Here is a 17,241-nt window from a genome sequence, read left to right as displayed (position 1 = left end):
AGAGGCCAGAATTTGAAGATTGCAGAGACCTCTAAACGTTTCTTTTATGTTGTAGGACCGGAGGAGGTTACAAAGGTAGGCAGCGGTGAGGCCATGGGAGTGAGTTGAAAATGGAGGTAAGAATTTAAAAATTGAGGTGTTGAGCCAGGAGCCAGAATAGGACAATGGACACAGGTGAAGTGTAAATGGGACAGGGTTAACATAAGGTAGCATTCTTTTGGATTAGCTCAAGTTTATGTAGATTGAGGGATGTTAGTGCAGTGGTAATGTCACTGGACTGGTAATCTTGAGAATAGTGGCCTTGGACCTCCACTATTTAGCCACTGGGAATGGTAACAGTGGTTATGTCTCTGCTCCGATGATCCAGAGTTATGAGTTCAAATCTCACCACGACAGCTGGAGAATTTAAATTCAATTAAATAAGTCTTGTGAAAATCTATCATAGCAAATCCCAGTTTAAGTTGCCCTATTTTAATGTTGTTTCACACCTGGTCGGACTTAGGGTCATGCGACACAATCAATGCTATTTTTGAGCAGTTCTCCCACTCGCTGACTGTCCTTCTCGACACACCTCCAGCTTGCGACTTATCTCCACAACCCTGCAACTCAAAAACCGCTTTTGCTCCAAAGCTGTTCTGTTCAATGGCTCCACCATTGGTGTCCGTGCCTTCAACTGCCTAGGCCCCAAGCTCTGAAATTCCCTCTTAAATTTAATAGTTATTTCATTTATAAATGTATGAATTTAGCAGTGTAAAGTATTTCAACTTAACAGCGTGTAATGATTTTAATGTTTGTTTTCTGATGAGAGGTTCCTAACTACTCCTTTTACATTGGTTATAATGGGAAAATCTGATTCACTTAGCGTTGTTTCTTTAAGGTTGCACTCTTCAGGAATGCAACTACTTTAAACAAGGACTTTTTATTCTTTAATGGAACATGGGTGTCACTGCTTAGGCCAGCATTTTTGTTGCCATCTCTAGTTGCCTTTGAGAAAGTGGTGGTGAGCTGCCTTCTTGAATTGCTGCAGTCTGTGGTGTAGGTACATCCACAGTGCTGTTAGGGAGTTCCAGGATTTTGACCCAGCAATGATTTATTTCCAAGTCAGGATGGTGAGTGGCTAAGAGGGAACTTCCAGCTGGTGGTCTTCCCATGTGGCTGTGATCTTACTGTATTGGGAATGGTGGCCATGCAGATACCAGATTGTTGTGAAAACCCACCTGGTTCACTAGTGCCTGTTAGGGAAGGAAATCTCTGGCCAGTGACTCCAGATTCTCAGCAACGCGGCTGACTCTTAACTGCCCTTTGAAATGGCCTAGCAATCTGTTCAGTTGTAGCAAACGTCTAAAGAAAAGCAGAAAAAGAACGAAACCGGGTAGATCACCTGCCATTGACTGAGGCACCAGAAATGGATCAAGATACCACCTACTCAGTTAGCTCTGCAAAGTTGTCCTTGTGAACACCTGAGGACTTGTGCCAAAATTGACACACTTCAGACTAGTCGAGCGACAGCCTGCAGCACCATATGTCACCTATAAGATATTCCCCAGCAACTCACTAAGACTGCTTTGACGTCACCTTCTAAACACAGAACTTCTACCACCTAGAAGGACAAGGGCAGTAGACGCGAGGGAACACCACCTGCAAGTTCCCCTCCCACGTCAAACACCATGACTGGGAAATATCACCTTCACTGTCACGGGGTTAAAATCCTGGAACTCTCTCCCTAAAAGCATTGTGGATGTATCCTACGTCACATGGATTGCAGTGGTTGAAGAAGATGGCTCCCCACTCCCATGGGCAATAAATGCTGGCCTTGCCAGTGAAGCTTGTATCCCATGAATTATTTTTAAAAGCTTTGGAGGAAATCTCTGCTGCTTGTGTACTCTGTTGGACAAGCAGTCTGACAATTGAGGCAGTGGAGAGGTTGAGAATGATTGTGGGTTGAGTTGGGTATCATCTGTGTAATTGTGGAACTTGATATTGTTTTGAATGATGCCACTGAGGGCATGAAGTAGCTGAGGAATTGAAGCTGGTTAAGGATGGAATCTTTGAGGGACTCTGGAGGAAATGGTGTCGGAATGGGAAGGGAAGTGATTAGAGGTGGTTCTCTGGCTGCACCTGGATAAGATAGGAGTGGAACTCAGCAAGTGCAGACCCAACCAACTGGACAGGAGAGGTGCTGGAGGATAGTGTGGTCAACTGCGTCAAAGGCTGCAAACAGGTGGAAGCACGAGGTGGAATAGTTTACCTTTGTCGCATACGTTGGATGTCATTTCGTGACCGTGACAAGTCATTTCAGTACAGTGGCAGGGTCTGAAACCTAGTTGGAGGCATTCAGGCATGGAGTTATAGGAAAGATGGATTTGAGCCAACAACACATTCAAGGACTTGAGGAATGGGAGGTTGGAGATGAGGTGTCAGTTTGCAAAGACAGAGGTCAAAGGTAGGATTTTTTTTTTTTTGGAGGGGTGTTGTGTGCTGCTGCCCACAACAGGAGTTCTTGATCTCCTTGCAGTTGTAGTTTGTACTGCCATGTACTATTTTCCCCTGGTACCTTGGCACTCCTTAATAGTTCGCTCCCTGGGATTTTAATAGCACAGGGCCAGGAGGAAAACTATTCAGCCCCTTAAGCCTGTTCCACAATTTAATTAGATCATGATTGATCTGTATCTTCACTCCATTTACCCGTTTGGTCCTGTAGTCCTTGATGCCCTTGCCTAACTAAACAGCGATTAATTTTAGTCTTGAAACATGCAGCCTCAACAGCTTTTTGAGAGGGTGAGTTTTCCAGATTTCCAATATCCTGTGTGAAGAAATGCTTCCTAACATCAAACCCTGAATGACCTGCCTCTAATTTAAGATTTGGCCCTCTTTTTTTTTTCCCCCCTAGTTTCTTCCCACCATTGGAAATAGTTTCCCCATATCTAGCTGATCAAATCAGAATCTCACAGTGCAGAAGAGGCCCTTCGGCCCATCGAGTCTGCACCGACATGTGAGAAACACCTGACCTAGCTACCTAATCCCATTTACCAGCACTTGGCCCATAGCCTTGAATGTTATGACGTGCCAAGAGCTCATCCAGGTACTTTTTAAAGGATGTGAGGCAACCCGCCTCCACCACCCTCCCAGACAGCGCATTCCAGACCGTCACCATCCTCTGGGTAAAAAAGTTTTTCCTCACATCCCCCCTAAACCTCTTGCCCCTTGAACTTATGTCCCCTCATGACTGATCCTTCAACTAAGGGGAACAGCTGCTCCCTATCCACCCTGTCCATGCCCCTCATAATCTTGTACACCTCGATCAGGTCGCCCCTCAGTCTTCTCTGCTCCAACGAAGACAGCCCAAGGCTATCCAACCTCTCTTCATAACTCAAATGCTTCATCCCAGGCAACATCCTGGTGAATCTCCTCTGCACCCCCTCCAGTGCAATCACATCCTTCCTATAATGTGGCGACCAGAACTGCACACAGTACTCCAGCTGTGGCCTCACCAAGGTTCTATACAACTCCAACATGACCTCCCTACTTTTGTAATCTATGCCTCGATTGATAAAGGCAAGTGTCCCATATGCCTTTTTTACCACCCCACTAACATGCCCCTCTGCCTTCAGAGATCTATGGACACACACGCCAAGGTCCCTTTGTTCCTCAGAACTTCCTAGTGTCATGCCGTTCATTGAATAATTCCTTGTCAAATTACTCCTTCCAAAGTGTATCACCTCTCACTTTTCAGGGTTAAATTCCATCTGCCACTTATCTGCCCATTTGACCATCCAGTCTATATCTTCCTGTAGCCCAAGACACTCAACCTCACTGTTAACCACCCGACCAATCTTTGAGTCATCCGCAAACTTACTAATCCTACCCCCCACATAGTCATCTATGGTGTTTATATAAATGATGAATAATAGGAGACCCAGCATAGATCCCTGTGGTACGCCACTGGACACGGGCTTCCAGTCACTAAAGCAGCCTTCTGTAAATACCCTCTGTCTCCTACAACTAAGCCAATTTTGAATCCACCTCATCAAATTACCCTGTATCCCATGTGCATTTGCCTTCTTTATAAGTCTCCCATGCGGGGCTTTGTCAAAGGCTTTGCTGAAATCCATGTAAACTTCATCAACTGCACTACCCTCATCTACACACCTGGTCACCTCCTCAAAAAATTCAATCAAATTTGTTAGGCATGACCTCCCTCTGACAAAGCCATGCTGACTATCCCTGAACATAGCATGCCTCTTCAACTAGAGATAGATTCTCTCCTTCAGAATTTTCTCCAATAGTTTCCCTACCACTGTCGTGAGACTCACTGCCTGTAGTTCCCTGGCTTACCTCTACAACCCTTGTTAATTCCTTTAATCATTTTAAATACCTCAGTTAGATCATCCCTAAATCTTCTATTTGTGAGGGAAAACGAGCCTTGTCTATGCAACCCAGCCTCTTCATTGAACCCTGTTTTAGCTTTGGGCTGACTCTCACTGCTCCCTGCCCCTTCAGCCTGGTCTTACCCACACTGAATTCAGTGGGTGTTTTGGGACAGACTTGAATAAGTTCTGCCTACATTTCAGCTGAAGTGTCAGGAGCTATGAGAAAGGTAGAGAAACTATGGTTCAGTCCCCACTGTTAAAAGTAGGTACATGTATGCGAATGAGATTTGTCTGGCCTATGTACAGGCCAGTATAATAAGGCACTACTTCACCAGGGTACAACACCTGTTGAATACATGTGTTGCATTTACTTGTGATTGCCTCTTGCACAAGAGGCACATTAAACAGCTACTATTTTACAAGTACTTCTGGTTGTTTTATGCTTTTGATGCAGTAAGCAAAATTTGATTTGGTGAGTGAACGTAGCTGTTTCTGCCTGAAATAGACAGAGCTAAATAAAAGCTACATCTCAAAGTTGGTGTGTAAATGGTCAATGGTCATGAAAGTGATAGTCCTTTAAGTGGTGGTGAATATGTCTAGGGAGAGATCATGGAGATGCACTGTTTTTACCTGCCCTAACAAGAGGCTTGGGAGGGGAGGTGGGGAGGAGAGGTTTTTAAATAAACAAGATTTATTTTTAGAAGTAACTTTTGAAGCTCAAGGTTCATCTATGAAACACAGTCACTAAAGAAGTCTGGAAAATGAGTTGGAAACAAATCTTCAGATTTGGTCACTTGCAGTTCTGCATTAGGAATTTAGAAGAATACAAAAGGCAACATGTTTCTCGGTGTGCAGTATTCTTTGAATACATTTTGGGTGCAATAATACTGTGTAGTGCCTTGTATCTTGAAGCCCAAATAAATCACACCATACTACCCCGTTTACCGAAACTGGTGTCTGTTCAGGTAATTACAGTGCCAACTCTTCCAAATGCAAAACTGGTTTTGTTTCCACTAGTTTTTTAATGATCTTCAGTCTCAACTGGAGTATTGCAGCCAGTTTGGAGCTCCACACTTCCGGAAAGATGTGAAGGCATTAGAGAGAGTGCAGATAAGATCCATGAGAGTGGCTCCAGGGATGAGGAACTTCAGTTGCATAGATAGATTGGAGAAGTTGGCACTGTTTTCTCTTAGAGAAGAGAAGGCTGAGAGGAGATTTGGTAGGAGTATTGAAAATCATGGACAGAGTAGATGGGGAGAAACTGTTCCTACTTGTGGAAGGATCAAGAATGAGAGGGCACAGATTTGGGGTAATTGCAAAAGAAGCACTGGAGATATGAGAAATGATTTCACATAGCAAGTGGTTAAAATACAAAATGCACTGCCTGAGCTTGGAGCCAGATTTCATCGAGGCATTCAAGAGGGAATTGGATTATTTTGTGAAAAGGAAGAATGTATAGGGTCAGGTGAAAAAGGTGGGAGGAATGGCACTAGGTGAATTGCTCATTCAGAGAGCTGGCGCAGACACGACAGGCCAAATAGCCGGCTTCAGTGCTGTAACCGCTGATTAAATAGTAAAATGGGTGGACTGGGGAATGGAATTTGTTATAATTTTGCCTTCATGTGTGTATGGACTTGAGGCTGTTTTGTGGGAGAAACAATGATTTGATAGCTTTTGTGCTGTAATATTTCTAGGATTATGTATTTTGTTAAAAGTAATGTTACAGCTGTTCCTGATCCAGGGTTACCCATTGGTGTTCAATATGGTGCCTTCAGCAGACCCCTAAAGTGGTAATTCCTCTCTGCTTGGATGTCTTAAATACACTCTGGGGTCTTTATTCAATGCAGCTGGAGTTCATCCAAAGCCTGATTCTTGTAACTTATTCCAACATATGGCTATGGTGTTGTACTGGCTTGGTAATAATTAAAAGAGACATTCAAATCCAACCACAATTTGAGCATTTGAATTCAATTAAAGTTTTTTTTTAAATTTCGAGCCAGTGCTGACTTGATGGGTTGAATGGCTGCCTCCTATGCAGTACTATTCCATGAAATCTGGAATTAAGCTGGTGTCAGTAAAAGTGATCTCGCAGCAGTCAGATTATTGCAAAAGCCTAACTGGTTCACCAGTGTCACTTTAGGGAAGGAAACCTGTTGTCCTTGCATGGTCTGCACCGATGTGACTCCAGTTCCACGGCAATGTGGTTGACTCTTGACCACATTGAAGTAGTGTCCGCTTGATTGACAAGTTATCAATTTAGCTTAAACAGCCTTCACCATCTTGTACTGTGACTATATGATATACTGCAACAACTCCCAAACCCCAGCCTCCACCACCTAGAATAACAAGAGCAGAAGGTGCATAGTAACACTATCAGCTTCCAAGTTGCACACCATCTGACATGGATATGCGTCTGCCATTACTTTGTCTCTGGGTCAAAATTGTGGAACTCCCTACCTAACAGTGCTACAGTAGTAAGTTCACACAGACCGTAGCAGTTCAAAAAGGTGGCTCACCACCACCACCTTGAGGGTGTTCAGGGATGGGCATTGTCAATGACCTTGCCAGTGATGCACACATCACAAGAATGACTTTTTTTAAAACTGTCCTTTGCATGTGGTTTGCAATATATTCCATTTCAGTTAAGCAAATACTGCTGAAATTTACTTGTTGCTTCTGGATAATAATGGGCACTGCCCAGTAGGTAAAACGACTAACCAGATTAATAATAGGCTTAAAAACAAAAAACTACTGCGGATGCTGGAAATCCAAAACAAAAATCGAATTACCTGGAAAAACTCAGCAGGTCTGGCAGCATCGGTGGAGAAGCAAAGAGTTGACGTTTTGGGTCTACACGACCCTTCAACAGAACTGAAGTATAGTTAGGAGAGGGGTGAAATATAAGCTGGTTTAAGGTGGGGGGGTAGGGGGAGAGAAGTTGAGGGTGGGGTGGTTGTAGGGACAAGCAAGCAGTGATAGGAGCAGATAATCAAAAGATGTCACAGACAAAAGGATCAAAGAGGTGTTGAAGGTGGTGATATTATCTAAGAAAAGTGCTAATTAAGAATGGATGGCAGGACACTCAAGGTACAGCTCTAGTGGGGGTGGGGTGGAAAGATTGACAAGGTATTAGTTGTAGATTTAAAAATAATGGAAATAGGTGGGAAAAGAAAAATCTATATAAATTATTGAAAACAAAAAAAAGAAGGGAGGGGGAGGAAACGGGGTGGGGATGGTGGGAGGGGGAGTTTAAGATCTAAAGTTGTTGAATTCAATATTCAGCCCGGAAGGCTGTAAAGTGCCTAGTCGGAAGATGAGGTGCTGTTCCTCCAGTTTGCGTTGGGCTTCACTGGAACAATGCAGCAAGCCAAGGACAGACATGTGGGCAAGAGAGCAGGGTGGAGTGTTAAAATGGCAAGCGACAGGGAGGTTTGGGTCTTTCTTGCGGACAGACTGCAGGTGTTCTGCAAAGCGGTCACCCAGTTTGCGTTTGGTCTCTCCAATGTAGAGGAGACCGCATTGGGAGCAACGAATGCAGTAGACTAAGTTGGGGGAAATGCAAGTGAAATGCTGCTTCACTTGAAAGAAGTGTTTGGGCCCTTGGACGGTGAGGAGAGAGGAAGTGAAGGGGCAGGTGTTGCATCTTCTGCGTGAGCATGGGGAGGTGCCATAGGTGGGGGTTGAGGAGTAGGGGGTGATGGAGGAGTGGACCAGGGTGTCCCGGAGGGAACGATCCCTACGGAATGCCGCCGGGGGCGCTGAAGGGAAGATGTGTTTGGTGGTGGCATCATGCTGGAGTTGGCGGAAATGGCGGAGGATGATCCTTTGAATGCGGAGGCTGGTGGGGTGATAAGTGAGGACAAAGGGGACCCTATCATGTTTCTGGGAGGGAGGAGAAGGCGTGAGGGTGGATGCGCGGGAGATGGGCCGGACACGGTTGTTCAGCGTGGCTTTGGGATAAAGGTAACCTCTGAATGAAATCTGATACCCGTTAACCACTAGTTACAACAAGTGCATTTTTTTTAACTTTGAATCAGGAAAGCAAGTGAGAACCAAGCTTTCACAAGCCTTTAACCACTGGTTGAATGTCCCCAAAGAAAAACTGCAGGTAAGAGTTCTTTGCATATTATTCATTAAAGAAATTCAAGATGTTGGTTTGTTTTGTAAAATAACATGATGGCTATTAGAAATAATAGACCACAGGTTGAAATGGAAAAAACTGGTCTATATATTAAGGTTTTTAAATTAATCAAAATCTTACACTGATTCTTGCCGATATTGACAGTGCTGTATGCTTCCAGTCTCCCATCAATAGCATTGCATATGCTGTTGTATGTGCTATACGCATATGAATTGTATAGAGCTCAAAAGGAAGCCATTCAGTTGATCACACCTATGCCAATTCTTTCAAAGAGCTATCCAATTAGTCCCACTTCCCTGCCCCCTCTCCATAGGCTTGCACATTTTAAGTGCATGTTCAGTGTCCTTTTTAAAGTTGCCATTGAATCTGCTTCCACAACCCTTTCATACTAGATTGCAAATCACAACAGCTTGCTGTTAATTTCCTCTCTGGTTCTTTTGACAACTACTTTTAAATTTGTTTCTGTAGTTAGTGACCTTGCTGCCATTGCAAAGTTTCTCCCTATCTATTGTATTAAAATCCATAATTCTGAGCATCTCTATTAAACTGGGATATCTGAGCAGAGAAGATTTTCTTGTCTCTCCATGTAACTAAAGTCCCTTATCCCTGGTACCACCCTAGTAAATCTCCTACACCCTCCTCAAATTGTGGTGCCCAGAATTGGACACCCTAATCCAGCTGAAGGCTAATCTGTGATTTATAAGGGTTAAGCAAACATCCTTTGGTACTCTTATTGTTCTGCAGTAACTTAGTACTCCAGTTCTGAAGTGGGGACATAAAAGGGGGAAAAAATAAAAGCAAAAAACTGCGGACGCTGGAAATCCAAAACAAAAACAAAAATACCTGGAAAAACTCAGCAGGTCTGGCAGCATCTGCGGAGAGGAGCACAGTTAACGTTTCGAGTCCGAATGACCCTTCAGCAGAACTGGTATTCTGGGTTCTGTTGAAGGGTCATTCGGATTCGAAACGTTAACTGTGCTCCTCTCCACATAAAAGGGGAAATTTGACTCTACAGCTGAGACCCTTAAGTATCAATCCGTCTTTTGTTAAGCAAATGATGTTAGGTTTGAAAGGAAAGATCTCTTGTGTAGGCTTCCAGGGATGAATGTGTGATATCTTCCCTGTTTTAAGAACTTGTACATCACTTGCTGTGACTGGCATAAATCCCACAGGTACCTAATCCACTTGACCATGGTGGCAGGGGTTAGTTTATGCCAAAGTCCAGGTGGTGATGCATCTTACTGTGAGGTAATGAGCGTTTTTGATTTGGTTTTGGACCGGAAGATAACACACATTTAGTGTACCTTGAACATAGTACATGCGCAGTAACTCGTTGAGCACTTGGAAGTAGGGAAAGAAAAGAAGGGCAGATTATGCTGGCCTTTTAATTTTGCTAACATGCAGTTAGGTGAGCTTTATAAACAAAAAAGGAAGTTGAAATTGGACATATTTAGATGCTGATGTCATTCAGTCAAAGTTCTTATCAGCATTAGTAAGGCCTCCAGTTACATTTTATCCATCAATTCTTGAACTCATTGTTCAACTTTGCAATATTGGGTATTCAGTTGAATTTTCAGTGAGATAAGGATACTGCTAAAAGCGTCTCATTTATATTATAGAGCAAGCCTTTCCTCCCCAGTCAAGGCATGTGACTTTCAATCTATGCTCTGTTTCTGCTCTTTGCTTCTCTATTTTACTTCCATCCTGTCCACTGCCACACAGCTGGTTCAGTGATTGATTACTTTGTGCCAGAAACAGTAACTTGTGTGGTTTATAAAATACAGCATCACATGTTTGTAGGACATGTTTGCATTTAAGCTGTGATAGCTTATGTTTGAGCTATTTGCACGTGGGTTTGTACATGCAACTTAAATTGTGGCTTGGGAAAGATTGGAATGGAAATGTGTCTTGCACCATGGAGGTTGTGTTGAGAGTATCTTACAAATACCCTGTGAAGTTTGAGTCTTTTCCAGCTGCCTTCACTCTCTAACTGGCTTCATGACTTTTGTAGAGGCAGATGTGTTTTGCTCCCTATTTTTACCCCCAGGTTGTTGGCACCCCATTTGCTAACCAGGCAAGTTGGTATCACGTCTGCGATAGCCAACTGAAAATCTTTTGTTAGATTTTTTTTTTTAGCTTCAGCAATCTGTCAGTACCTTCCCAGGAAACTTCTTGGACCTGTTGAGAAGCAGCATATTGCAACACCAAACATTGTTTCACATTTCAACTGTCAAACAAGATTATTGAAAGTTGATCATCTTGCAGTGTTGCTCATGGAGAGTGGAGAGAGAGTGAAAAGTACAATTTTTAAAAAGTACATACTTGATACATTTTTAACACAATGCAGTTCATGATATGAAATCACATGTTTAATTGATATAACAAACTTGCATTTGTATTGCATCTTTAATGTTGTCAAACATCCCAAGGTGCTTCACAGGAGCGTTATCAAATAAAATTTGACACCATGCCATATATTAGGACAAGTCAGATTTAAAGAGCATCTTAATGGAAGGGAGGTTAAGGGAGGGGATTCCACTGCTTGGGGTAGCAGAAGGCACTCTTCCCAATGGTAGAGCTGTGAAAATTGGGGATGCGCAAGAGGCCTAAATCAGAGGAGCACAAAGATCTTGAGTTGCAGGGCTGGATGAGGTTGCAGAAACAGGGAATGCCAAGGTCATGGAGGGATTTGAACGGAAGAATTAAAATATTAAATTGGCTCCTATCGCATCAATGTAGGTGAGTGAGCACAGGGGTAGTAGATGAATGGGAAATGATGCATTTTAGGACCTGGGTAGTGGTAAACACCCTAGGGGTGGGGAAAAGTAGGGAGCAGAGTTTACCTATTGCCAGAGAAGTTGGGAACTGAGACAATTTAGTGATGAGGGTAAAAAAGCAGTTGATGATTTTGAATATCAGCTGGAAGTAAATATCGGCCAATTAAAGGATGTGCTCAAACTGTGCAAGAAGCCTGACTTTGGGGCATTCACTGAGGAATGAGCACAGTGCTGCTTCTCACTGATTATCTCTGCTATTCATGACCACTGCTCCTTGCACCTGTGAATTTTCAACTCTATTGATGGACTTGGAGCGCATGCCTAACAATGAGGTTCTTTAATGAAGGGAAGCGGCTACAGTAGTGTCTGAAATAGACAGGTGTTCTGACCGCTGTGCGCTATCTCAAATTCAAAAAAGAGAGGTTAGCACCTAAAAAAAAAATTGAGGCCACAGATAGCCAGGTTACCCAGGAGAGGGAGCAGCTGAATAAATTTCTGGCTAGTAACAGCTGGGCAGTGGTCAGGATGTGAACCAAGGGTGTAGGCGGGGCAAGGAGTGTTCAACCATGGGTGGCCAGGTAGCATGGGAAGAGCTGAGTTCTGGGCTAGGAAACATTGGAGTAGGGACTTTAATCAGACAAATAGGAAAAAATAAATATTAGGCTGAAGGAGATGGAAGCATACCTGTTACAAAACAATATTGTTTATAAAATATATATTTATTTTTTAAACTAAACAATTAGAAGTTAGTATTTGCTATAATTACTTGGCTTTACCAAGATGGCTGCTGCAGTGTCTGTGTGCCCTGCAGTGCCACCAAGTGGTCAGGCCACAGAACTACAGCCTCATCCCATTCATAAATTCTCTTCAGCCTATATTGCCATTGTGCAGAAAGGGCTAACTAGGAATTAGGGGATAGAGAGCGAGCGGGGTTTAGGACAAGACAATTCAAAATGATTGTCATGTTATAAATATTCACAAAATTGACTGTGCTATCTCTGAATATAGAGAGGTAATAGTTTGTGATGTATTTAACCTTTTATATGCGTTGTTGAGCTCTTAGTGCCAAGTACAGAAGCTACCTTGTCTGGCCCAGTCACTTTGAAGCTGCAGGCTGACTGCAATCTTTGTGCAATGCTCCACAGGTTTGCACTCATGTTTTGGGGAAACTATACCAGAACAGAAGATCCCTCCTGGTCATTGCATGGCTGCAGACTAACATACAAGACCAGATTTTAGACTTTATCTGCTGTACACTTTTTAAAAATGCAGCATTTGTTGCCCATTCCTAACTGTGCATGAGAAGGTGGAGGTGAGCCGGCATCTTGATCTGCTGCAGTCCATGTGGTGTAGCTACTCGTACAGTGCTGTTAGGAAGGGAGTTCCAGGATTTTGATTCGGTGACAGTGAAGGAATGGCAATTATCGTCCCAAGTCAGGATGGTGTCTGGCTTGGAGTGGAACTTGCAGGTGATGGTGTTCCCATGCGTCTGCTGCCCAAGGATCCCAGGAAGTCATGGGTCTGGAAGGTGCTCTCAAAGGATCCTTGGCAAGTTGCTGCAGTGTATCTTGTGTATGATGCATGCTGCTGCCACTGTTGGGATGGATGGGGTGCCGATCAAATGGGCTGCTTTGCACTGGATCCTTCCGGTTGCATCTCCAAGAACATGTACTCTCTCACTGGAAAAAGATGTACTTATGCATTTGAGGGCAGAGAATGTTCATGACCCTCAGATTCTGCCTCTAAATAACTTAAGCCCTGAGTAGAATGTGCAATATGAAGTGGAAAAAGATTCATTCTTTGGTGTTGAAACAATAACTGGAACTAATGTAATAATCCTAGTGTCTTGGGTTGTCACTTGATCAAGACTTGCCACCCAACTGATTAACAATTCACAACCACTTGCACTTTGATACTTACCCCTGGGAAGGGGAAGAAGTGGTAATATGAAGCAGTTCGAAATCCAGGGTACCTGCAAGGGCAAACTATTATATCTCACAGTTAAAGCTTCCCAAGGATTTGAATCTTCTGTTTAAACAAGCTTGTGTGGAGCCTGTTGAAACCTATGATTCTGTGTGGTTTTATATTTACAGAACTGAGGACAAGCCTCCTGTTAGAATGTGCAGTTACTGAATTTAGTACTTTAGTCAATCCACCTTATGGTGTCTGGCATGTTTTTTTAAAAAAAAAATGTAAGGCTTTTGGAGTTTTTTTGTGTGCGCTTGTTTTGCATTCTTGTTTCTATTTGATATGTCAGCTGTCTTCTCTAGTGCACTGCATTGTCATTCATGATCTGGGCATGATTTCTAGAGTCTTAATTTCTTCAACAAAATGATTGTGATACTTGAGAATTGAAAGAGGAGGCCCACTCACTTATCGATACCTTGCAACACCTGTATAGCTCAATATTGAGGAAATTAGCAACAGCTGTAGGCCCTCAAGCCTGTTCTTCAATCCAATTAGATCCTGACTGATCTGCCCCTTGACTCCATTTACCTGCCCTGGTTCCATTATCTGTTATACCCTTAACTTCAAAATTGAAACTGATAGATTTTTGTTAGGTTTTGGTTGACTCTCAACTGCAACAGCTTTTTGCCAAAGTTTTTTTCCAGATTTCCACTGCTGCACTCTGAAGAAGAATGGCCGAGCTGCAATTTTGAGATTATGCTCCCTTATTCTGTTTCTCTCACCAGAGGAAATTGTTTCTCTAGTTTATCAAATCTTTTTAACCATCATTAAACATGTTAATTCAATCACCCCATAATCTACTACACTCAAGGGAACACAAGCCTATGCAACCTTTACTCATAAATTAACCCTTGTAGTCCTGTATCATTTCTGCTGTACCCCCTCAAGTCAACATATATGCATCAAATGCAGCCCACTCGTGGTGAAACTTAAACTACAGTAAGATGAGAAAAAATAAATTGTGGCCCTTTTTTTTTGTCCTTTCCCCAGTTGGATGGTGCAGGGAAGGCTGGGAGAATATAATATTTTTAAAATTTGACCCTGAATAGGAAAAGACTGTTCCATCTTGAGTATTGCTGAAAAAAGAGACAAGCTATCAAAGCTTTTCATCATGCACTCATCAGGACAGCTGCACAAGATAAACAACAGTAAAGGGAACAACAATTTCTATTGCATGATCAAATTCAAACCAGGCAGTTGACTATGGTCAAGGCATTGCCATGGGGATTGAACAGTTGACAGTTCTCTGTATTCTCCATGCCAAAGCCTATACCAATCAGCACACACTTCTTGTGCAGTATAAACTGTTGTTCCTTTTACTATTGGTTTATCTTGCATAGCTGTCCTGATGAGTACAAGATGAAAAGCTTAGCATGTTTCTCTTCAGCCATACTCGAGTTTTGTCTACTAAGTGACTGCTGTTCCCTCTGGTTGGGGAATGACTGACATGGGATCTTCAACTTCAAACCCTTGCAGAGAAGAGAGATTGAGAAATGTGCTTATGCTGAGGTTATTGGACTGTGGAGTAATGTTAGTGTTGGGAGTCGCAGGGAGCTGAGGCCACTATCTTTTAACAGAAGCAGATGATATGATGGGGACAAGGGGTTGGGAGGAGAAAACAAGGCAACAGGATTTGATTTGGCCTGCCCCAACAGAGAGCCAACACAGACTAGTGGGTTGAATGGCCACTGCTGTGCTGGGAACTTCTGGGATCCTTGCACTTGCAGTATGTAATCTGTTTTGTGCATGCCATCTCATCTAGTGAGCTAAATGGAAAAGCCGAACTGAGCATCATCATCTCCCTTTGCTGCTCCCCCAACCCTGGCAAGGTCTTACATAAAGTAAATTTCAACTTGGCTACTCTGTTTCTGGCAATGGATGGTTCTTGTAGGAGACTGACTTGGCAACTGATGAAATAATTTATCCATGTTTGTGGTAATGTGCGATCTCATGTGACTGGTCCATGATCTGACACTCAAAATATACTCTCTCAACATCAGCCAAAAAACCCCTTTGCTGTTACTTTATTACTTCAATGCTCTTTTCCTCAACTAACCCCACCCTGCATTGTCCTCACTACAAAGTAAATATCTGAGTAGCAAACCCCCTTATTTGGAATGTGAGTTAAAGAATGTCCTTGTTACATAGCAAGATACTGTGCCTTGCCACAGGAATAACTATTGATGCCAGCAGCTTAAGGATCTACTGCTGATGTAAAGAGAGGAATGACAGGCACATCTAATGCCTACAAGGCACAAACGGATTCAGTGATCTTTAGAATTGAAAGTGTGTGCTGTGGGAAATGAATGCACATTTCCCACAGAATGAGAAGAGAGAAATGAGTCATTCAAACATGGAGCTGTTTAAGAATGAGGTGTCAGTGGGTCACTTTTTGTAAAAGTCTAGAGGAGTGAGTCTCTCTAATTATCATGACTAGTGCAATTTTTCTTTACAGGGTTTGTGCATTGGACAATTTTAGGGGGGTGGTTGCATTTTTCTGTATCAAAGACAGATTGGATTTTGTACAGTATGTACACGTAAGTGTTTAACCAGTCCTCGGCCACTGATGGAGATTTCCATGAAAACTGCTTTGTCACAATAATGCATTTCGATACTATGAATCTTTTGATGACAAAATGGTATCCAGCTCCAAAGCAACCAAAAATAGTTGTTTCAATATCTCACCCGTGTAAAGGGCTGTGCACCATTATGAATACTTCAGTTCCACTACTTTGAGCTTGTTAGATCATGACTGCTGTTCAGATTTAATCAGATCAGCATTAAGTTTTAGAGCACTGGGTTGATTTTTTTTTAATGAGGGACACCAGTGTATGAAATAATACAGCACCAGTAATGTTTTCTTATGGAGGGCTGTCATTTGATATTTCAGCAAAAAGCATACGGGCAATAGTGTATGGGCCTTTGAAAAAGTGTCAGACTGAAAATTGCCCTGCTAAATGTGCTATTTTAGTTTTTTTTTACTGCCAATAAGTAATATTAGGGAATGTAGACTAATGGTTAGTGATTTTTTTGTTTTTGTTTAGATCATCAAAATGACTCTGGCAGTCTTGCAGAATTCCCACAGGAGTTAATCTTGTCTCTACCAAGTGTCAAATTTAAAAAAAATCCACATCCTGCGCACTAATTTGGGAATGGTACATTTTATTTACAAACAAATTATTTGGAAAGCTCAGCTAAACCAATATTTTACATTAAATGCCTTGAGTGATTGTAGGTCATGTGCATGTGTATGATGATATCAGCATTTACTTTTTACTTACGTGCCAAACCAGAAACTGGTGGTTCTAGACTGGAAATAGAAACCTGAGACAATCCCATTCTGCATTACACACCAGCATGTGTAGCTCATTGTTACATGCTGCATAACCTACTGTTGAAATGTGTTATTTTCAACTGGATAACAATGTTGTTCCTCAGATCAATGTGACTCCAATAGAGACCGCCTAGGTGGGTAAGATCAAGTTGGGTACTGTTAAAGTTACAAGAAGGAGAGAATTTGCACTCTTCTGTATCATTTTTCCCCCTTGCCTGTTCCAGTTTTGTCCCCTTAATATGCCTGCGGATGGGTACAATTCTGTGGGAAGTCTTGACACCACAGTGCCTTTTGTAACTTGGCTACTAAAAAGCAGTCTCAGATCCGATACTGAGTCCGCTGTGGCTTGCAGGAAATTTTTTAGGAAGCCGGTGTTAGTTGTATAGTGCCTGAGCAAAATCTTGGCAGCAGCATACAGTACCTACCATTTTGGAATATTTCTGTAACTTGCTGAACCTATGAATCTCTAAGTGTGGAGGAAAGAAGTTTAGAACATATCGCAATGCATTCCCAGCTTCTCTGGGCAGCTAGCTGCCCTGATTTATAATGGACAGCATCAAATACCCAATGGAACACACTTATTGCAGATGGGTTTATGTTTCACAATAGAAATAAATGTGCTAGTAAGTAAAGTACTGAATTCTTGACACA

At 42.5% G+C, this 17,241-nt stretch overlaps 1 protein-coding gene across 9 annotated transcripts in view; it reads left to right on the top strand.

The window, feature by feature from the left end:
- Window positions 1-17,241, top strand: part of ggps1 (geranylgeranyl diphosphate synthase 1) — a 67,299-nt gene that overhangs the window by 45,816 nt on the left and 4,242 nt on the right. For 7 of the 9 annotated variants that reach the window (XM_078541711.1, XM_078541713.1, XM_078541709.1 and 4 more), the window contains one exon: window positions 8,408-8,478. The exons of 1 other annotated variant lie outside the window; for it this stretch is intronic. In XM_078541711.1, the coding sequence (XP_078397837.1) occupies window positions 8,408-8,478 (71 nt within the window). Of the gene's footprint in view, window positions 1-8,407; window positions 8,479-16,300; window positions 16,412-17,241 lie in introns of all 9 variants that reach the window. One more of the 9 variants, XM_078541715.1, reaches the window with a different exon arrangement.

Source organism: Cetorhinus maximus, chromosome 5 (genome assembly GCF_964194155.1).
Source record: "Cetorhinus maximus chromosome 5, sCetMax3.hap1.1, whole genome shotgun sequence".
Taxonomy (NCBI): domain Eukaryota; kingdom Metazoa; phylum Chordata; class Chondrichthyes; order Lamniformes; family Cetorhinidae; genus Cetorhinus; species Cetorhinus maximus.
Note: the sequence above shows the minus strand (reverse complement) of the source record. Positions and strands in the feature narration are given on the sequence as shown.